This window comes from Porites lutea, chromosome 2 (genome assembly GCF_958299795.1).
Source record: "Porites lutea chromosome 2, jaPorLute2.1, whole genome shotgun sequence".
Taxonomy (NCBI): domain Eukaryota; kingdom Metazoa; phylum Cnidaria; class Anthozoa; order Scleractinia; family Poritidae; genus Porites; species Porites lutea.
The window spans coordinates 6,897,805-6,920,606 of NC_133202.1; the positions used below are offsets into that span (position 1 = coordinate 6,897,805).

Here is a 22,802-nt window from a genome sequence, read left to right on the forward strand (position 1 = left end):
AGATGATTTAGAAATTTGAGATGACACACGCATGATACATCAGCCAATCAGAAACTTCTGTTCTCACGCTCAGTAAGGATAAGTCCACGTGCCTTTCCATGACAATAGTCTTTTTGTTATTCAAATTTATGACCTGGAACACGATTCTCGTTGCGAGCGACACACAGTTTTTGCTTTAAAATGTTTTAGAAGACATATGTTGCTCGAAATTTGCTCGAAATGTGAAATATTGCTCAAATGTTGCCCAAAGTGCGAAAAAGTGCTTAAGGGTGCTCAAAATGCAAAATAGTGCTCCAAACTCAAAAAAGTGCTCAAAAGGTGCTCAGCGCAATCGGGAAAGGCCTAGCCGTGTTTTAATGTAATAATGATCGCTTTTTTTCCCAGAGATATACAGTGAAAGACCATATTTCTAATACTAAACTAGAAAAAGGCGATCATTATTACATCCAAACCCGGCACAAGGATCTTTTTTCCCATTAGAATCTTATTCTAAGAAAAATTTAACAAAAAAATGTCCCGAAAAGCGCTCAAAAATACAAACGAAACGTGATAATCCTCCCTGGGCATCCTATAATACTCCTTAAATCGAATTAATTCAATATGGCCGCCGTATCGGTAAAAAGGTCTATTTGGGCATTAGGAAACTCACTACATTGATTTGCTTGTTTGACCAAAGATTAACCTCACCCAAAGTGCAATTTCTCGTCACGAATAATAGCCAATTAAATTACTATTAATAGCTAAAAACTGAAATTATAAAAATATAAATAAAAATATCCCTTTAAGTATATTTAGTAAAGGAGACTGGTTATGAAAGGCGGTAAATATCAAAGATAAAAAAAACGGTGCTGCAGTTTATGTTGGAAGCTCCCTGACCGTGCACAATCCTTTGCTTATGGCTCACAAATAGTGACTGAATAAATCAATGCGATGTAAAAGTTTCTATTGCTTAGTAAGTTCAAAATGATAGGAATGCTATTGAACGCTGTGCACGGTTTGAAAACCATTCCACTTTCTTAACTATGAGTTAATGTATGCCGGCTGCAACGGTTGCATGGAGCCCAGTAATTAACAAGCGGAATTATGTTTGCTAAATTAGTGTTGATTATCCTTGTCATTTCTGTATTTTTGCATGAATTCCTCATGAAACTTGCTCATTCTGTCGAACATGGAAACTACCTTTTCCTCAGATGGCAAGATGGTTAACCTGCGACAAAGAAAAAATAAAGACTTTGAAACATTATATATCCTGATTTATAATAATTTTGCTTTTCCAAAAAGTAATTAAAGTCAGGTTTATTTCACTTTTTAAATAAAAGATACAGGAGCTATTGGAAACAACTAAAAGTTTTCAACGTGTGTAATACATCAGTTATAATTGTTTGCAATATTATAAAGATAAATTTGTTTAAGTCTAAGAGACCAAAGATGGAAGGTGTACCTAAAAAAATACTGGGTCGAGTCACCTTAAGAATTGTCCTTTGGAGGTTACGAGCGAGGCTGGGTCGGAAGTTGTGCCGAATAGCAATATGGGACTGCTTGAGGACATTCGATCGCCTCGGTTTTTGGCTATTTTGAAGTTCCGCAGGGGTAAATTTTATAAAACTTTCACAAGTGTAATTTACAAGTGTAGCTATTGTTTTCAGACTCTTAAACAATGACTACACTTATAAATTACAAGTGTAAAAGTTTTATTAAATTTACCCCAGGACAGGGCCCAATAGACCTTTTTAGCTTGTCAGTTGTTTTTATCCAATTCAGACATCGTGATGTTCTCAGGGGAATTTGCCTTTTGTATTTTCATTAGTTATGCACGCATATGCACGTGGATGCACATTCATAGGACGTCATTTGAAAGAAACAGTTCTCAAGTGTAAAATCACGTGGTCTGCAATGGGAAAACAAAACCTACAACTGAAAAGGTCTGTTGTTAGAAGGCTGATTAGCTCTAATGGGGGGTGTAATTCTAATCCGGCTTTCTTTTTCTTTTGTTCAAAAGTGTTTTCTTGGATAATTTTCCAAGCACTTTTAGAGTATCTTATCATCAAATTGCAGACAAAAAGAATCAATCTGAATTGGCTTTTTACGCTTTCATGTTTGAATTCAAATTTCGCAATAGCCTTGGGTTTTCTTCACCCAGGTTTGAACAACCCAGCATAGGTGCCAAAAAGGTGTCTCCCAAAACAGTCTCCTCCTGGTGAGCCAGTCTCTTGTTCAACTTCAGAGGCCAATTACTCCGTCCCAGCCGATCAGCAACGCGACTTTCCCCATTTCCCAACAAGAGAAACAAGTATATAAAATAATTAATAAAGCGACGCGAATAACAACTTAGCTCTGACCTAAAATGATATGTTCCTTCTTTTTGTCCGAACGAATTTCCCGGTACAGGACTTATACCAGTCGCTTCTAACATCTGCCAGCAGTAGAATTTGTCAGGTGCACAATTCTTAAGCTGAAAAAGATGAACGCATTTCCTAACCTCGTCCCGGGGTCGTCTCTTACTCGTCCCTGCGGGTTGAAGAAGACCCTGGGAATGAGGTTGCACATTTCCGTTGCGGGCTTTGGAATAAAGCCCAAGGGAATCTATATTAGGGAGGGAGCTTAAGCTTCAACGACGGCTACGGCTTCGTCACTGAATAAGTGAATTCGCGCTGCTTCAAACTTTATCGCGTTATTTCATCTCGTTCATTTCGTCAAACATCGGCTAATTTTTCTGGAGTTGCATTCTAAAAGACTATATCAAAGTTCAGGAAAAGAAAAAGAAAGTCATTGTTATGTGTTCACGTCCCCCACAAAACGTGAAATTAGGCATTTTCACGTCGTAGTCGTGCAGTAACGGCAAAGAAATGTACAAAAAAGCGTGATGCACGTGCAAAGTTGTTCATATAGTGCAGAGTTCTTTTTTGCCGTTCTCGATTCCGTCGCGTGTTCGTTGCGTAAGGCTTTGTTCACATTATACAAGATAGCTTTTGCGCAGGCGCGAAAACCGTACCGGATAGTGCTTCTGTTCATACACAAGAACGGTGATTTTGGCGCGATTTCTGTGACGGAGCGAAGCTACGCCGCGCCAATCTCGAACACTGTAGAGCGTCATATGTCGAATAGGTTCTGGCCCTTACACTTTTTCGGTCCGTCGAGGAAGTGAATACGTAGCGGCGGGGATTGGAACCCACTGAGACGAAATAAATATTCAGGAGTGAGATTTGGGACTTAGTTCACCAAGCTGGCTCTCGGCCAACCGCTCAGTACGATGTTCGATGTGTGTGAGCTACTTGTTCAGGTCCAGGGCAGTTGCTGTTTATGCTATACCTAACACCTTTTGGCGTCGAGACGAAACGCTATCCACTATAGCGTTAACACTGCCTAAACTCTCTATAAACCTTTTTACCGATACGGCGGCCATATTGAATTACTAAGATTTAAGGAGTATTATGGGATGCCCAGGGGGCATGAGCACGATCCGATATACTCGCTCAGTATTTACGCGCGCTTTTCGGGCCAACTTGTTTTTTTAAGGTTTCCTAGAAGAAGATTGTAATGGAAAAAAAAAGATCGTTGTGCCGTGTTTGGATGTAATAATGATTGCCTTTTTTCCCCGAGAAATATACAGTGAAGTTCTCTTTTTGCCCGAAAAGCGCGAATAAACACTGGGCGAGGGCTCCCTGGGTATCCCATTATACGCCTTAAATCTAATAAATTCAATATGGCCGCCATATCGCAAAAGGTCTATTGGTTTCGAGGAACTACGCCTCACCTTAGCCTCTTCGACGGCTTTTTGTGGAAGAATAACTTTGGGAAATGCATACAATGAACCAGTAACAGGATTACACGAGACGTCTTTAAGAGAATTCAGCATCTTTGTTGTTATCTTGGCTTTTCTCTGATAAGAATCCAATATGGCCATTTTCTCCTGCGGAAAAATCAACATTTTCCTTCTAAGATAGACGTTTAAGAAATAAATTAAATCTTAAAAACTGAGTCTAAAGCTGCCACTTAGCGGGCATGTGCTGACGTTTTTTCAAACTTATCCAGTCTGATGAAGTTAAATTAATATATGAAAATCATATATGACAACTGCGGGGTGAAGAATTATATGAAGGAAGATCATCGCAGTTACAGCCGCAACTTTTGCACTTGCGAACAGAAAGCCTGAAAAAATTCAGGCTTTTACGGGATTCAAACCCTTGGCCTCTGTAATACCGGTGCAGCGCTCTTACCAATTGAGCTAACAAGCCGACTGGGAGCAGGTCGTTGAATTGGTTCGTATTAAACCCGCGAAAGGATGATGATGGAGTTATGAATACACGAAAATCATTTATGAGAACTGCGGGGTGAAGAATTGTACGAAAGAAGACCATCCCAGTTATAGACGCAATTTTTGCAGTTGCGAAAAGAAAGCCTGAAAAAATTTAGGCTTGAACAGGATTCGAAACCTTGACCTGTGCGATACCGCCCGGTGACCAAAAAGTTACGTCTATAATTGCGATGATCTTCTTTCAAATAATTATTATCCAGTCTGTTAACCTCGATGGCACGTGAACGGTTTTTACACACACTGCCCTTGAATTAAATATTCAACCCGTGGATTCCGATCTCCGCAGATTCGTTTATCCTACTCACCCCCCAGACCATCAAGAACAACATTTGAGAAACCAATTTCGTCATGTCCGAGTCTTTTTGGTGGTCAAATATTGACTCTATTTTAGGGCCTGTTTACATGGAAGTGGGGGAACCCAGGTGGGTGAGGCTCCCCGCTTAGGTGGGGTAACCCACCTGCCCATATAATCTGACTCATTTTAATTTGATCAAGTTTACATGATAGGTGGCAGGGGTAACCATATGAGAGATTATATGGAAAGGCGGGTTACAACACCTAAGCGGGTTACCTCACCAAGCTGGAATCCCTCACCTCCATGTAAAAAGACTCTAAGTCTCTGTTAAGCCTCGGGCGTTTGCGCAAATGTATTTCATAGCCAGTCATTCTAAAATTAATTCACACCTTTTTTAAATTCCTGGATACAAAAAATTTTCTTAACCCCAAAATCCTGAAAATGTGCGACCCCATTCTAGTACCTCATTTAAAAATGTGCCCCATTATAGTCAATCCAGTTGGGAAAATTAGCGGCGACCCCATCCAGCGGCACATTTCTATCACTAGGAAGAACGCTCCCCGGCGTAATACTCTTCAGTCCCGGATCTAGGTCCAGTCCCTCTAGATTAGACACGCACGGCATTATACAGTGAAACCCCGTTAATATGGCCACTGAGGGGGCCATAGAGAGTGTCTGCATTAACGGGGTGTTCGTATTAAGCGGGTTGAATTGAGAGAAAATTAAGGGCTTTCTTTCCCCAGAGACAAAGCAAACTGTCCGTAATAATGAGGTGTCCGTATATAGCGGGTGCCTGTAAAGAGAGGTTTGACTGTACTTACCTTAATAAACGTCTCGTACGACTCGTCACCAGGCTGAGGGGGATTACAAATTGCACTAACAGCAGCCTACAGATGACAAAAAAGGTCAGCTGGAAAAACACATTTATAATCAGTTAAGACAATCTAAAGAGTTATCACTCACCTGGCCAGCAACTACACTGAGGCCGGGAACAAAAGCCGATTGAGACACTTCCGTATATCTCTATCCCCTCCCCCTTTGTACTCCCCGCTCCCCCAAAGTCATCAGGGGACTTAAGCAAAGACGTTTTTGAGTGACGCACATTAACCGGAAGTGGGCTTTTTGCATCCTTAGGCAGTAGCTTTACCCAACTTTTCGGCAAATCTTCTCTACAAGAGAAAGGACACTTAGCAGTACAATTTTAATAGCGTTAAGCCATGTTAAATGGGAAAAGGCCTGACCTCCGGTTGACGTACGTCGCTCAAAAACGTCTTTGCTTAAGTTCCCTATTGTTGTGTTTTAAACATGCAGACACAAATCTTTTTTCAACTACAAAACCTCATTGATTCAGGGGTGGAAAGATTTACGTCCTTTAAACAGAGTTGAAAAAAATTGTTGATAAAGGCGCGCGTTTTAGACAAGTGTGTCAACTACTTATTAATAATTTGTCCCTGATTGCAGGCATAGTTATAAGAGGAGACTGGTTATGAAAAGCGGCAAACATCAATGATAAAAACAACAGTGCTGCAGTTTATGTTGGAAGCACCCTGAAAGTGTACAATCCTTTGTTTTCTGTTGGCCAATTGTTACGGAATAAATTAATGCAACGTTTTTATTGGTCAATACAATAAAAATGATAGGAATTCTTTTGAACGTTGTGCACTTTCAGGTCCACAAAAAAACATATAACAAAGGAGTCTGACGGGTTTCATAACCATTCCACTCAATTAACTACGTCGCAGGTAAATTTATTGGAACGAAAAAATCTTTACATAAAAAAGATACAAATCCCACAGGACTGGTTCAAAGAATTCAAGTCCCAGCTCCTCAACTCAATCAACATCGTTTTATAAATCACGTTTTAATGACTTTAATTGTTAAAATACCTGCGCAATAGATGACGGTACATTGCATGGCGGGGAACAATACCTCCTAACTTGGAATAAAACCTCTTTGCTAAATCCTACAAGCTCTATGTAAGCACCCCTCAAACCACACCTAAAAAAGACCAGCATCTAAATTAAAAACAAATAATAATTACAACAAACGTTTCTCACCCAGGCTTCGGTCAGCTATGCCTTTCTATTAGCAGGGTTCAATGGATCCGATCATCCAACTCCATTGTCATTGTTTAATTTGGTCAGAGTATACTTTGGATTTGTTTTGAATGTTTTTTGTTTTTGTTTGTTTGTTTCTTTGTTTAAACCAGGCCACATAGCATATTCTTTCACTGATCCTGCGTTTCAGAAAATTAAGACGAAACCAATTATAAATATACTTCTTGCAATAAATGTCTCATTTTAATACATTCCATATTATTTCGCGGGCGCTACTGGCCATGGGTGTCAGAAATGATAAAACCTTTTTGTGTAGTGATAAAATCTCCGCCATTTCATGAATACAGGCTTGTTGTTGTTGTTGTTGTTTTTGTGACTTATGCTTTCCCTCTGTTGATCGTTATATCATATAAAAGCAATTACTTGTCAGATCAAGACTTACTCGCCATAAAACTCTTTCGAGGCAGAATTTATCGACATCAATTGGAACTTGTTGTATTCGGGACCCAGGTCTCTCAGAACCTTCTTGCAAGAGTGAAACTGGACCTCGTTAGTAAACATTGTTTCTTGGCATGGTACACCCCATCAGCAAATAAAACCAGTTTTTCTCGAGCGCAAAACTTGATCACTTCCTTAATATTGTCGTAGCTTTAAGACCTGGCCTATAAAGAAAGGAGGCATATACAGCAGTACGACAATTGGTTTTAATCCCGGGGGTACTCTCTATAATGGCTTCAACGGGGAGGCTCCGCCAGAAAGGGGTACCTTTTTGAGACTTCAGGACTGGTATATGAAAGGGTACTTAATTGGACCAGATACGTTTGATCACTGACACTGACAATCAGTCAGTGCTGTTTAAAAAGCAAGCATCTTGCGATCACAAGGAAAAGGAGACTTCTGCACAGAGGCTTATGTGTCCAGGCCGATTACTGATTTAGTACTGCACTTAATTTTTAAAATAGCTTCGCAATACCTGTAGGATTTCCCGGGTTAATAAGTACCAGGCCTCTTGGATTCTGTTATTTGAATTCTTTGTTCTGTCTGGGTACAACGAAGCTGTCAAGGTAATTTAATTAACCAATTAAACCCTAGTAACTTGAAACGATTTATAAATAGAACATAAACAATTGAAAAACTACACTTTCTTTACATCTGATTAGATTGCCTTGAATTCCTTTCTCTTGAAGAAATTTACAGCTTTTTCCTACTGTAAGATATCCTGGGCGTTTTAGTTTATAATACAAGCGATTATCGCTCGTTTTGTTTTTGTTAGGAGTTAGTTGTGACGCGTGACTATTTTTATCGCTTGCAGCTCTTCACCACCCCGGGGGGGTACTGCCATATATGGGCTATATAGGTATGTGCCGCTGTGAAGGGTATGGTTTTCGAGCAGTTTACTCTAGGATAGGATATATAAATCAGAGCGTTTGGCTCTAGAATAGGGTATCATTTTTCAGGAAACTGATCAGTTGGTTGAAGATTTTATCTAGGCTAGGTACACAGCTACTCTAGGATAGGGAGATTTGGGAAGTTTACTCTAGCATAGGGTAGCAAAATTCAGCTGAACTAGCTCTGGTAAAGGTTAAGGGTTCCAGGCTCCCAGCGGCACAGCCCCACCCAGAAATTCCTAAAGCACCCCCCCCCCACCCCGGGTCAATGATCTATCAACATATGTAAAATTGACGAAATCGGTTACTCCGTTTCTGAGCTGACGGAGGGTTTGTTTACTACAAAAGAGTCCGCAGTCCTTCTTTTCTCGTTTGGTCCTAATCCCTTATTGTAACAGAACGTCATGGTTTACAATCGCGCTGGCTTAGATAAGAACGAGAGGGGACTGCAAGCACTGCAAGCTGGCTTCTTGTTAACAGTATAGCTGACCCTGTCGCGTTTCATGACCCGTAGAATGACAATAATTTTTTAAATTTCCGGGTAGGTCAAATCACACACTTTATACTGTCACGCTATATTTTTTTTTTCGGGGGGGGGGGAGGGGGTGGAGGGGGGCAGGGGGATTGGGAGAGGACTGCGTTAAAATAATGCAAATCGTTTCCGGCTTCGAATGGCTAACTTGCTTATTTCTTTATGATAGTGGAATTTAAAAGTTACTATACAGCCCCGACATAAAGTGGTACTCATTTTTCTTGTTACAAAAGTCTTCCAAAAGGGTACAATGTTTCACTCTCATATGAGATTCTATTTGTCACGCAACGGTCGGCGACAAGGTTTTAGTGTGAGTGTGTACATCCGCCCCCTCCCCTCAAAAAAATCGCCTCGTGGCAGCCCTTTTAAAATCGCCTTCTGGCGATTCTTGCCTCGAGCGCTTTAGTCGCCTTTTTCGCTCGTCTCATTCGAATATATTAGCTACCCTACATGATAACTTCCGCGTCCGTTGAAAGGTAGAGGACAAGTAGTTGCCGTACTTTTAAAAATGAGATTGTAGCGGAGGTTTTGTCTCTATATCGAAATTTTCACAATAATGTCAACTGCAAGAATAGTAGGTAGGTGAGTTCATAGTTGAAAAACCCCGAGTTTCTTAGACGAACGAAACGATTACCAGAACTTTCTTGGTAACATTTGCTCTTACGAACAATTATTTTAGAGACGATATCGCTCGGTGCCCCAGTCGTGTCAATCCATGAGTCAAAATTTGGCAATCGCTTGCATCAAAAAGCAAGAATCAAAATAGCCTGTTCCAAGCGTTCAGATAGTGCAGAGCGGTGCGATGAAAAGTAGTGGGGGACTAGTGCGCCATATCGTTTTATCAATTGAACAAATTTCTGTGTGATCGACGTTGAAATACATTATACCAATTATTTTTTTTTTTTTAACATATTACTGATATTACATAGAACAAGGTAAATGATCGTCTACCTAAATGTTCCCACAAGGCAGTCTTCGCAGAAGCGATGGCCACAAACGGTCTGAACAGGATTCCTCATAGCGACCAGACAGATAGAGCAAGTTTGGCCTGGCGACAGTTGATCTACAAACACAAAATCGTATCCTCCATACAGGGGTTCATCAATATTCAATATTCTCTGAATATTCTCTGCTGGTGACTCATGTTGCTCTTGCTCTTCTAACGGAGCCAACATTGGTTCCATCATCGAAGCTAAAGGGAAAGAACAACTCTTAAGGTTCCGGGAAACTTAAGGGCGGAAGAAGATAGCGCCAGTGGTTAGTGAGCAGAATGGTTCGTCATTATCACGATAGCCGTGACGTAAGGTATTATGATCTTTGTTTGTTAAACGTGTTGGACCGTGACTATCAGGATATAAAAAACACCCACGGGATTATAAAACACTTTACTTCCCCTTTTTGCCATCGAAGAAGATGGAAATGGACATTGAATTGCTCATACATTCTGTCAGTTCAACGATTGAGGAGAACTGGACAAAGGCATCGATGAGTTTGTGAGTCAGACAACGAAAAGATTAGTCTCCACTTTGGAGCCCGTACGAGCACTATTTTAGTGGGCTGCTTCAAGGCGGGCCCAGTTTATGAAATACCTTTCATTTTCTCCCCACAGGTATTTCTGGGAAGTCGCAGTGGGGGTGTGCCGTCGGGCTCTCCTAAGGCTTGACACTATTTCAGAGCAATACCTATAAAGTTAATTTAAGGGGACGGACCATTGGAAAAGTTATGGGGGGGGGAATTTTCGAGTCGCAGGAATTTTTTTTCGTTATCAGATTCCTCGTATGAATTTTAGGCCAAAGCATGAATATTTTTAGGGTTAATTGGCTTGCAAAATTTTTTTTTCATTTAATTTTCCCTTGCGCCAATTTTTTTTTTTTGTACGTCGCCCGCCCCCCCCCCCCCCCAATAAGTTTTCTAATGGTCCGTCCCTAAGGGAGTACCCCCTGGTATTTTTTTTCTACATCGAGAAAAGGAACACTATCAATCATTAACTTAGTAACAATAAACAGTCCGGGCCATAATTATTTCTGGATATCGGTTTTGTGCTTTGTGATTGATCAAAACCAAAACAAAATAAACTTGGTCGAGAGATAGTGGAAATAAGTAGAACTTGAAGAATTTTTTGACGGCGGCCATTTCGGTAATTGGGCGAAACAAAATCCAAGGAACTTTTGCCTGTGGAATACGAAATCCTGGGTTTTGGAATCCGGAATACAGCTCGGGGAACCCAGAATCCAAATTCCACTGACAAAGACTGGAATCCAGTGCCTGAAATCCGGAATCCACGGCGTTGAAACCACATTCCAAGACTTTCTTGAATTCCCTTACATGGTGCAACATAAGCCGGGGTGAACCCACTGAAACAGCTTGTATCCTTTAAAACCCGCGATACTGGCACGCTCGACTGGTTTTTTACTAATATATTTAAGCTATTTACTCTACTGGCGCAGCTTCCGAAGGTCGGAGATCATTACACTATCCTAGCTAAACCAGTATCAGCTCCTATCTCTACCCACACAGCAGAGAAATCTGTTGTGCGTGATATGCGAGATAGCGTGTGGCGTGCTCTCGGACGATGGATAACTCAAAAGGACTGGACCCCAATTCTCAATGCCTCTTCGTGTGAGCAAAAGTTTCAGCTGCTCACGTCAGAGCTTGATGGCGCCATTAGTATTTTTCTCCCGCAGAAGATCATAAAGAAACATTTTCTGCATTTTCTAGACATGGAAAGGACTCAGGTGCCTATCGTCATTGGAGAAACAAAGTTCAAGGTGCAATAAAAACAGCAAAACACCACTACTATCAGGAAAAGGTTGCTGAGGTCGAACATGTGAATCCCGCGAAATGGTGGAGGGAAATAAAAAAGCTAGCTGGCCAGGTTGCTAAGCAGGAGTGGTACCATCAGTTCCTTGATGAAGACACAGATATCAAGCGCTTAGCAAATAAGATCAATAGCTATTTTGTTGGGCTGACTGACCATTTCCCACCCCTGTGTCAGGGAGTGCTCCTGCTATCTGTTCCTGATGAATTATTAATTTCAGAGTATGAGGCATACAAGTCCTTGTCCTCACTTCAGACATCGAAAGCAGTCGGCCCTTACAACATACCTAACCGGATTCTGAAAGATTTTGCCTTGGAGTTAGCTCCCCTCGTTTGTGACATTTACAACCAGTCTCTAAGGGAGGGGTACATACCAGCTCTTCTGAAATCGTCTATTGTTACACCTATCCCTAAGGTGTCTCCACCCGGTCTTATCGAACAAGATCTAAGACCTATATCTCTTACCTGTCATGGAGGGCTTTACCTGTTCCAGACTCCTGCCCCAGTTGGAAAAAAAGATCGACCCTTATCAGTTCTCCCGCAAGGGGCATTCTACGACAGATGCCCTTATATATATGCTTCAAGCGATCTACGAGGCAGTTGATAGTGGTGAGGCGTCGGCTCGGATTGTCTTCGCAGATTTTTCTAAGGGGTTTAATTTAATTGATCATTCAATATTGATGCAAGAACTTGCAGATCTTGAAGTTCATCCAGTCCTTTTATCTTGGATTGCGGCATTCTTGACATACCGGAAGCAACCAGCTGCAGTTAGAATCGGAAGAACTCTGTCAGATTGGTTAACACTAAAATTAGGAGTGCCCCAAGGAACTAAACTGAGTGTGATCCTCTTTACGGTAATGACAAACAAACTGCTTTCTGACTGGCGGCTGCGCATCAAATACGTCGATGATACCAGTGCTCTCGAAATAATTCCAAGGAATTCCCCTAGCTTACTTAATGTAGTAGGCTCAGACATTCACAATTTCGCCATTGCTCATAATATGAGACTCAACCCAACCAAGTGTAAAGAAATGTATATTAATTTCCTACGCAACTCTAATTGTCTCATTAACCCGATAATAATTGGCGGCAATGTCATCAAGCGTGTCAATACCCATAAGATCTTAGGAGTTATTATGGACAATGACCTGAAGTGGAACTCTCATGTTGATTACATTATTAAGAAAGCTTGTAAGAAGTTATACTCCCTTAGAGTTCTCCGCAGAGCCAGGGTGAGCCAACCCAACATCTTGAGGATATACCTTAGCACAGTCCGGCCAGTTTTAGAGTATGCTGTACCAGTCTGGCAGGACATGCCTGCTTACCTGTCCGAAGCCATAGAGCGAGTGCAAAAAAGGGCGCTTAACATAATCTACCCCGAGGCAGAGTCAAATGCTCATGCCTTACAGTTAGGTAAACTAGATAGGTTAGATGATAGAAGAGTACACTTGTGCTATAAATATATAGCGAAAATGAAGTACCCCAGCCACTTTCTGCAGCACCTACTTCCCAGCCCTCTTCTGGACGCGCCTAACTACCCCAGTAAGGCAGAAAACACAAAAGTATAATCTTTTCCGGAACATGCAGGTATGTAGAACAAAGAGAGTGGAGGACTTCTTTACTTTTAATATATTTTAAGTGATTCAATTGTTATTATCATTGTTATAACTGTAAATTACTATACTCTAGATAATAGTTGCCTTAAGATTGTAAAACGACTCTATAATTCAGTTCTTTTTACTGCAAGAGAGTTTTAATAAACTATTCATTATTATTATTATTTTAAGAGACGAGACAAATTGTTTCTCTCTTTCGACTTCGCTGCGCATGCTAGCCGCGCGCTACCAAAAAGAACTAACACACTCAGTTATCCTAACTAATTTCATCATTTTGTTTTACTTTAGAAACACTAAGAAGAAGAATGTAGACACGCATTTTTCTGCTTGCCAATACGTAAAGGATAAAACAGATACAACGGCTTCTAAGAGATTTCGATAACGTGTGTATACTGCAAAAGAAGAGTTCTTCTTTGACCAAAACGCTCAGTCGTGAATTCCTGATATGGTGGTAATTGTATTTGAAAAACCCTGGCAGGGTTTAAGAAAATTTCAATGAACGAATTGTCCCCTGACTGCTATATACGTTTTGTGTTGTTTACTTTTAAAATCGCCCATGAGTGCACAGCATTTAATTTCAGGTCTGGCATTACCTTCAATTTAATCGTCCATTCCTCCGCGGCCAAATCGTACGAGTTTCTCCTTATTTAATTATAACAAATTTTTTATACCTGATACTTACTTGTACATATCATGATATTCAGACGTTAATGAAACTGGAAAGACATTTCCAAAAATTGGGGCACCGGTCGTTTGGGGTCCTGATGAAGTACAGCATACCAGAAGCAATACTACTACCGTATGCAACTAAACGTTCTCGGATGAAGTCTTTTTCACAAGGAACATGAAGACAATTTCACTGCAAACGTTCTCCTCTTGTGTATGAAAACTTAGCGGGTTATGGACATGACGAAACACTAAGTATTGGAGAAGTACATTGTCTTGCCGGGATAATTTTGACCTAGAGGCAATTTGTTTTCAAGCGGCTAAAAATTTATAGATGACCGCGGCTTTTCTGCTTCACCTCTAATTTTCGAAGCTTAGATAATTAATCGCCTACAATTTTCTGAAGTTTGATTTTTCACGTCCCCCTTTCCAGCTTAAGCTATATTTTGAAGTAAAAGGAAACCTAAAACTTTCGAATTCGAAAATTTGACGGAGATCGGAATCGGAAAACGTTTCTAATTTACATCTAAAATTTTCGGGAAGTGATTCTAAACCCTTGTAATCTCGTAAAGACTCAATTGCAAGTTCTCCTATGATTACCGAACAGATACAAACTTTATGGCGCCGCTTAGAATGCACTTTCGGTGGTCTTGTCGTGAGGCCCGTGCTAGCCCTTCAGTGGTTCCGGTTCCCCGTTTCCTATGACAACGAAACTTGGCATGTACAAGAAATGGAACCCTGGGACCGAAAAAACGGGAAAGTAATGTGGAAAAAGTCATTTTTGGACTATTTTTTGGCGTTTTTTATTATTCAACCAATCAGCGGGCTCCATTCAGTAATTGGGTTAATAATTTAGAAATTGACACCATACTACAATCTATCCATTATCCGTGCCCATTTCTTTCGTGGAACATGACTCAAATGTATTTAGCAGGACACCGTCGTTGGGTGCTCCTGACTATAATTACTGACAAGAAGACCAGACAAGCAGTGATGCTTTAAGAGTCCCCTATTTTCTAGTGAGATCGTTGAGATCCAGCCATCTTCGATGAGTGTCACTCTGTACATATGAAACCAAGACTTCCCGCCTTCCTGTACAGGTAAGCACTCGCTCCTGACCATCTTACAAGAAAAAATAGGGGACTATGAACAGTCTACTAGATTCCAGCCATGTTAGACCTGTTTCTACCCAGCTGCAAATAAGTGGGTAGTTCCTTTCCTAGTGCAATTCAATATAGAAACTGTATTAAAAATATGGTTGTGCATGATGAACGTTGGTATATATAATAATGATGATGATAACCAACAATTCAGCTTTACACAAGGCGATGGTTGAGGAGCTCACCCGACAAAAAGAGGCCGAGGAAAGACACGAACGGCGAAAATGTGTACGAATGGAATCCTAATCGCAATCGGTAAAGGAAAAAATTCCGATTACCCCAGCATAATTTCCTTCAATGACAGTTTTAGGTTTATATCTGTTTAGAAACAAAAAAAGGTATCGCTAGCCTTGCGGACTTCTCGCTATTTACGAAAATCTGCGTCAGTTGATAATGTCGATGTTTGCCGTTTTAATGTCGCGGCTTAATCTGATGCACTGCATTTCAAGGTTGTAATTCCTTCACCTTAATTCGGAGATAACTACGAATGCCGATTTTTTCTTATTTATCACAAATTGTTTGTATATAACTCGTTAAGAAACTAACTGGACAGACAAACTGACTGACCGATTGACTGACTGTCCAAGTGTAATAAACAGCTATTGGCCCTTTGGGATACCATGAGATAACGTACTACCCCCGGGGGGTACTTCGTACTGGGAATTCTTGGTGGGGGTGTGCCGCTTGGTTCTCCAAATCCCGACCCTATTTCCGGACAAAAATATGTCATATTCCACAGTCACCCGTTTTCAGTGCAGGCTTCTAAACTCCATACCCGTTTTCAGACCTGGCCTCTAGGCAGAAATTATGTCATCATTACTTAGATTAGAGCGCAAACATAAAATTCTTTAAATGCATTTCGAATTCGTATATTTCTGTTAAATTGAAACGGTAACTACGTTCATACGCTCCCGTAGTTCCATCGAAAACCATACCCGTTTTCAGACCAAAAAGGCCCAAACGCCATACTATAATTTTCGCAGTAACTTGTTCTCAATCTGTTCTACTTTGGTCATCAATTAATTATATTCGTACCATTTTGAGCAGTTCGTGTCTTTTTTCAGCCTCCTTTTGTCGGGTGAGCTCCTCAACCATCACCCTGTGTAAAGTAATTGTTGGTTATCATCATCATTATTATACCAACGTTACCAGTAACGTTCCCTTTATCAGCAACTCGCATGACTTTAAAATCTGATTTTAATATAAAGTTTCTATATCGATTTCCCAGGAAGTAACTTCCCACTTATTTGCAACTGGTTCGAACATGGCTGGAATCTAGTACTGTAGATCCGGACTGTTCACAGTTCCCTTTTTTCATATTAGATCGTCAGGATCGACAGCTACCGATATGGGCAGCCATCTTGGTTTCATGCGTACCGAGTGTCACCGATGGCCGCCTTTAACGCAAAGCGTTGGATCTTGACGATCTTTTTTTTTTTGATTGCGGGAAAACAGGGGACTGCGAACAGTTTAGGAATCTCGAAACAACCAATGATTGATCAGTCAGTACCATTTGGAAAGAAAAATCCTCTTGAAGGTCCTGACTGGATTTTTTTCCTCAAAACATCATTTTCGTTTTTCATTTATCGTCTGAGGTAGTTGAGTATACCAACATGAGAAGAGCAAGACACACAGGAAAAGAACAAGAAAAAGCTCGGGTAAATCTCTACTTAACAGCGACGTGTAAAACTATAGCTGAACACTCGATTTGAAATTGGTTAAAGAGTCGCATTATCATATCGGTCCAGTCTTGTAAGAACCACAGCGTTTTTCAGGTCCTTGGTCAGTGTGTATGGCCAAAATATTTTAAGCATTTTTTTTGTCCTCCTCGTTAACGCTAACCCAGGCTAAATTTTATAAGCATTTTTACCAAATAAATTTCTTTGTTCTTTAGATCATCCAATCATCAAGTCGTGGAGAAAAATAATATAACCGAATTTGGTTTTAAAGCTTTCATATCTGAATTTAAATTTAGCACTTACCTGGGGTTATCTTAACCCAGCTTTGAACAACCCGGCCCAGGGGCCCGTTTCTCGAAAGTACAGGTAACTTAACGGGTCCGAAATCAAATATTCAAATCGAAATATAAAGAATAAGAGCGCGGGTCCTGGCTAGCAAACTACTGCATCTGTTTCATTAACTGACAGTTTTGTCGTGTTAGATGCAAAACTATTGAAACCTCGATCTTTAATGTATACGGAGACAACTTACCGGGCCCGTTAATTATCGGGACTTTCGAGAAACGGGCCCCTGGAAAGCTGTTTTATGTTTGTTGTGTATGCATTCGAGATCAAAGTTTAAATAATTTTGAAAATAACACAATGAAGCTATCACTTAACGAAGCAAAATTGACTGGTTTGTGGGCTAGCCACTGTGTTACCTATTCTGAACAGGTTTGGATTTTCCGGGCCTTTCAAGCAACGAGCCCTAGAAGTCTTTTAAAAATGCCACATGACTACGAAGCACTGGTGGTTCAGTGGTAGAATTCTCGCCTGCCACGCGGGAGGCCCGGGTTCGATTCCCGGCCAGTGCACTCGTTTTCTTTCCTTTTTACATTGTACTTGTCGATGTGATAACTTTCTAATCATTGATTACCAACCCTGTATTGCCACATACTAAGGGACCATGTAAAAAGCTTGGAAACAGAGATTGAAATGTCTTCTAAAGCAGAAAAAATATATAAACATTCAAAAACCGGGGCTAATTCCTGTAAAATTTTTCCTGAAAGTTAACTGGTTAACTTCAGCTGCTTTTATCTAGTGAAAATTCGCGCATTATATTTATTTGTTTTATCAGTTTTCGTCACAATGAATTTTATTGGTAAGCACAAGAGCTGTTACATTCAGTTGAGCCCCGATATAAAGTAAAACATAAATACGAGAAAAAAAAGTAGGGAAAATATTATACGCTGCTGGACTTTGTACAACGTGACGCCGCAAAGAAGTCCTAGATATAGTGTTTATGACCTTATCCAAACTTTTTAACTTGGAACTACACTGTAAATAAAGCTGTATTTGTTTTGATATATATAGATAAGTCTTATTCAATGAAGGTTGCTTTTGCAATTGGTCATATGGCAATTGGGCATTGGGAAACTCACTACATTGATTTGCTTGTTTGACTATAGACTGCAAAACAGTTTGTTTTTTCTCAAAATTGGATTAGAGGAGAGCGGCGTAAGAGCCTTACGCGCACGAAGCGTCTTGCCCAAGTCTCGCTCTCCGTTTTCAGCTTTTGTTTAATAAATGTTCGTGCGTAAAGTGTACTTGAATACGCAAATATACGGACTGTTTTGCAGTCTATTGTTTGACCAAAGATTAACCTCACCCAATGTGCAATTGCTCGTCACGAACAATAGCCAATTAAATTAGTTAAAAACTGAAATTCATATCCTTTTAACTATAGTTATTAGAGCTGAGACTGGTTATGAAAGCCGGTAAATATCAAAGATGGAAACAACAGTGCCGCAGTTTACGTTGGAAGCTCCCTGACCGTGCACAATCCTTTGCTTTTGGTTCGCAAATTGTGACTGAATAAATTAATGCAATATTTCTCTTGCTCAGTAAGTTCAAAATAATAGGAATGCTATTGAACGCTGTGCACGGTCAAGTCTAAAAAGCTCACAGTGGTTGTTGCAGGGTTTCATAACCATTCCAATTTCTTAACTATGAGTTAAGATATGGCTGCAGTGGTGGTATGTAGCCCAGTAATTAACAAGAATTATGTTTGCTAAATTATTGTTAATTATCCTTGTCACTTCTGTATTGTTGTATGAATTCCTCATGAAACTTGCTAATTCTGTCGAACATGGGAACTACCTTTTCCTCAGATGGCAAGATGGTTAACCTGCGGCAAAGAAAAAGTATATACTCTCAAACATTATATTTCCTGATTTATAATAATTTCGCTTTTCCAAGTAATGTAAGGTTTATTGCACTTTTTTATGAAAACAAAGAGAATTAAATGTTTCATTACACTGGCGATTAGACAACACAAAGTAAAAAGTCCTCAGACCTTTACTATACCTAGGAGGGATATCCTCCATCTTACACTCAGCTGTAACATAAATTTTTTTGATAAAATTCCAGCCATATCTTACAAAAGATTTATAGCAGCGACTTCATCTACTTCCGAAGGGATTTTTAACGTTTTCATGCTAAAAAACAAAAAAATTATCAGCGGGTAAGTGCAAATAAGTGCAAATGAATCCATTTATCCATTGGTTGGCTCAGTTTATTGCCTGCGTGAGGGCGGAACTTTAACCAAAGGTACGGTTAAACAGGTAAAAAAAACGAGCAACTTGTTTTGCAAAATTGCTGCAAAACAATTTGAATAGCGATGTTGCTCGTTTAACCACCCGGAAAAAGAGACCCTGAAACCTTTTTTTTTTTGAAGATAGGTGCGAAGGTGGGTGGTAAAACGTGCAATATCGCTACTCAACTCGACTATTTTGAAGTTGCGCAGGACATGGCCAAATAGTTCTTTTTTCCCAGTTCAGAACACCTGATGTTTTCAAGGGAATTTGCCTTTTGTCTTTTCATTAGCTATGCACGCATATGCACGTGGATGCAAGTTCATAGGACGACATTTGAAACAAACAGTTCTCTGAAGTAAAATCACGTGGTCTGCAATGGGGAAAACAAAATCTACAAGCTCAAAGGGTCTTCTATTGTTCGCCAAAAACTTGTCTCCCAAAACAGACCCATAGTGAGCCAGTCTCTTGTTTAACTTCAATGTCGTCAAATCTTCCCCTTGCGCATTAAATGGCTCAAATTGCCTGTTATGATTAAAAAGGAGATTTGAGACCCATAATGCTTAAGGAAATATTTTACAGCAGTTTGAAAATTTCGAAATTTACAAGGATTTGTATGAAAGCGAACGGTTTTCGTGTTTACAGAAGTAGATCAAGTGATCAGCTAATGCAAAAGGCCTATTACTCCGTCGCACATCAACGCTGATCGACTTCCCCATCACCTAGCAAGAAAGGCAAGTATGATAAACCAATAAAGAAAAAGAGACGTTCGACAAGTTAGCTCTAACCTAAAATGATATGTTCCTTCCTTTTGTCCGAACAAATTTCCCGGTATAGAGTTTATGCCAGTCGCTTCTAACATCTGCCAGCAGTAGAATTCGTCAGGTGTGCAGTTGTTGAGCTAAAAAAAAAACCGCATTTTCCAACCTCGTTTCCAAGGGTCCTGTTCTACCCAGTCATAAACGTCGCTGCGGGTAATAGAAGACACTAGGAATGAGGTTGCGCATTACCGTTGTTGTGTGGACTTCTGAATAAAGCCTAAGGGAATCTATATTTTTGGAGAGGAAGGGCTACAAAACGTCACTTAAAAAGTGAATTCACGCTACTTTAAGCCTAATCGCACTAATTTCATCTCGTTCATTTCGTCAAACATCGGCAGGTTTTTCTGGACTTGAATTCTAAAAGACTGTATCGAAGTTCAGGAAAAGAAAAATAAAGTCGTTGTGTTGTGTTTACGTCCTCTACAAAACGTGAAATTAGGCACTTTCACGTCGTAGTCCAGCAGTGAAGGCAAAGAAATATACAGAAAGCATGATGCAGGTGCAAAGTTGTTGTTTTGTCACACTAAACCATTGCTTTATTACCGTTCTCGTTGACGTCACCGTCCAGCACCGTTGCTTAAGCTCACTATTAGTTTCAAAGAACTACGCTAACAACTCACCTTGGCCTCTTCAATAGCTTTTTGTGGAAGAATAACTTTGGGAAATGCATACTATGAACCAGTTACAGCATTACACGAGACGTCTTTAAGAGAATTCAGCATCTTTGTGGTTATCCCCGCCTTTCTTTGATAAGAATCCATAATGGACATTTTCTCCTGCAGAAAAAATTAAAAAGAAATGCTTTTTTCTAATTTCGATGTCCATTAAAAAACTGACGGAATTGCACTGACTAACAATCCAGTTGGAAACATGTTTATCATTAATTTATTGTTTTTATCGCATATCCGCAATGTTTATTGGCCGAAATAACAACCTGTAGATTGTAATAGTCAAAATTTGGGGAATCAAGAAGCTTAATAATCGGTGAGAAGAAAAGTAGACAAAATCCGCTCCACAATCAAATTTTAAAGGTCAAAACTTGAAAGTCAAGCAAAAAACTACCACATGACGCGCCTGCGCTGAGGGTCTTCAGCCCTCTTCACCATCGAAAGCCCAGACAGCGGTTTTTTGCACACATTGACCTTGACGCCCGATCTCCTGCAGATTCTTTTATCTTACTCATTACAGCCCAGATACACTACAACAACATTCGCGAAACCAATTCGTCACGTTGAAAAATATTACAAATAAATTAAATACTCCAGTAGTGCCAGTGTTCAGGATCTAGGTCCCGACCCCTATGTAGCTGTAGTTCAGACACCACCGAGGTCAAACGTCTAAATCGTTATTTTTGTTTTTTATTGCTGGGATTTCATTTACTAGTTAGAGAAAAATGGGCAAAGATGTATAAATCAGTTAGTCAACATAGCTATCTTTCCATTTTTCTCAAAATTTTGAGCTTTTTTCGCTGAAAACGCTTCGCGCTAAAAGAGAATCATGTTTGAAAATGGCGCCGATAATAACGTCAGCATCGGTTTTCAATCACTTAGAACTTTTTTAGTAAACTTTTAAAAAGTTTAGTAAACTAACAGGATGTTGGTAATACCCTAAACTTTCGATAGTGAAAGTAGCAACCTTAAGTTTGAAGTATTTCGCTTAACTTTTGCAAATTTCACTCGTTTGACCGCTGTGAAAGTTCAGACACGCCTGACATTACACTTACCTTAATAAATGTCTCGTACGACTCGTCACCAGGCTGAGGGGGATTACAAATTGCACTGACTGCAGCCTACCAATGATAAGAAAAAGATTAGCTGGTACAATCGTTTATTGTTGATTTTCACATGACGTCACTAAAATTCAGACTCCAAAACTATCGATCCTACTGAGATTTTACTTTCATGATGTATTAGAGCAGCTGAAAACTATATTTCATACAAATTTCGCTTCAAAAGGGTGCTTGCATGGTGTTTTGATAGAGAACGCTGGAATTTCTAAGCTTTTGCGTGACGCGGCATTTACATGACGGCGGAGAGAGCTATAACGTAGGTTAAAATAGTGACTTATTCCGGGGAATTTTTCTATCTAAACAGTTTAAAATGTATGAGAAAAAGTATTACTGTAATGTTTATGAGTTCCTCGACGGATAAATTCATGCTTTTGTAGCAAAACTCGGTAAGAGATGTTTCTCATGGTTTTCGTCCGCCATGTTGGTGCCCATCCAGGTGGGCACCAGCATGGCGTCTCCACACAAACCTCTATAAATCTGGTAAAACATTTCTTCGGATATTTCGTATACGAAATTTTCCCCTGACCTGATTCCTGATCGAATTGGAATTTGGAAATTTTGTTTTTTGAGGAGAGGGAAAAACCGGAGTACCCAGAGAAAAACCTCTCGGAGCAAAGGAGAGAACCAACAACAAACTCAAGCCACATATGGCGTCGACGCCGGGATTTGAACCCGGGCCACATTGGTGGGAGGCAAGCGCTCTCACCACTGCGCCATCCCTTGCTCCCCAACTAGTAACTTTGCGGAAATACCTGCCCTGCAGTTGACGGTGCCTTGTGTGGTGGAGAGAGATACCTCTTAAACTGAGCTAGAACCTCTTTGCTAAATCCTACAACCTCTATGTAACCACCCCTCAGACCACACCTAAAAAAAACAGTTGTAGTTTAAAAACAGGTTATCTGCAACAAAACACCTATCACCTAAGGGGTGCGGCAGAGCTATGGACAAATGTAATAGATCCTCTGAGTCCATTGTGTGTAGCTAAATTAATTTTGAATGAGTCTTGTTGTCTGTTTATTTGCTTTTTTCTTTTTTAATCAGGTCGCATTAAAATGTTATCTGAAAAATTATTACTATAATTTGGAATATTACTT

General features: G+C 40.1%; 3 protein-coding genes and 1 non-coding gene across 5 annotated transcripts in view; 2 read left to right on the top strand and 2 right to left on the bottom strand.

The window, feature by feature from the left end:
* LOC140927556 (TNF receptor-associated factor 4-like) overlaps window positions 1-22,802 on the top strand; it is a 74,740-nt gene that overhangs the window by 14,558 nt on the left and 37,380 nt on the right. The window lies entirely within an intron of this gene.
* On the bottom strand, window positions 863-7,256 carry LOC140927559 (alanine aminotransferase 2-like). 2 transcript variants are annotated; one of them, XM_073377232.1, is made up of 6 exons: window positions 7,110-7,256; window positions 6,497-6,608; window positions 5,432-5,497; window positions 3,755-3,910; window positions 2,340-2,452; window positions 863-1,207 (listed from the first exon to the last, which is right to left on the bottom strand). In XM_073377232.1, exons 1-6 carry the CDS (start codon window positions 7,226-7,228, stop codon window positions 1,096-1,098), a joined length of 678 nt encoding a protein of 225 aa, XP_073233333.1. In that variant the 5' UTR covers window positions 7,229-7,256; the 3' UTR covers window positions 863-1,095. The 2 variants fall into 2 exon arrangements, with proteins under 2 accessions (XP_073233333.1, XP_073233334.1); XM_073377233.1 differs by having other exon boundaries at window positions 6,497-6,625; window positions 7,110-7,227.
* On the top strand, window positions 17,309-17,379 carry Trnag-gcc (transfer RNA glycine (anticodon GCC)). The gene has a single exon. It is a non-coding gene; the product is annotated as a tRNA-Gly (tRNA).
* The window catches only part of LOC140927558 (alanine aminotransferase 2-like), a 34,844-nt gene continuing 29,695 nt past the window's right edge, over window positions 17,654-22,802 (bottom strand). Inside the window, exons 7-11 of the mRNA XM_073377231.1 lie at window positions 22,461-22,572; window positions 21,643-21,708; window positions 20,540-20,695; window positions 19,887-19,999; window positions 17,654-18,692 (exon numbers count right to left, since the gene is read on the bottom strand). Coding sequence (XP_073233332.1) covers window positions 20,591-20,695; window positions 21,643-21,708; window positions 22,461-22,572 — 283 coding nt within the window. The 3' untranslated portion in view covers window positions 17,654-18,692; window positions 19,887-19,999; window positions 20,540-20,590. The remainder of the gene's footprint in view (window positions 18,693-19,886; window positions 20,000-20,539; window positions 20,696-21,642; window positions 21,709-22,460; window positions 22,573-22,802) is intronic.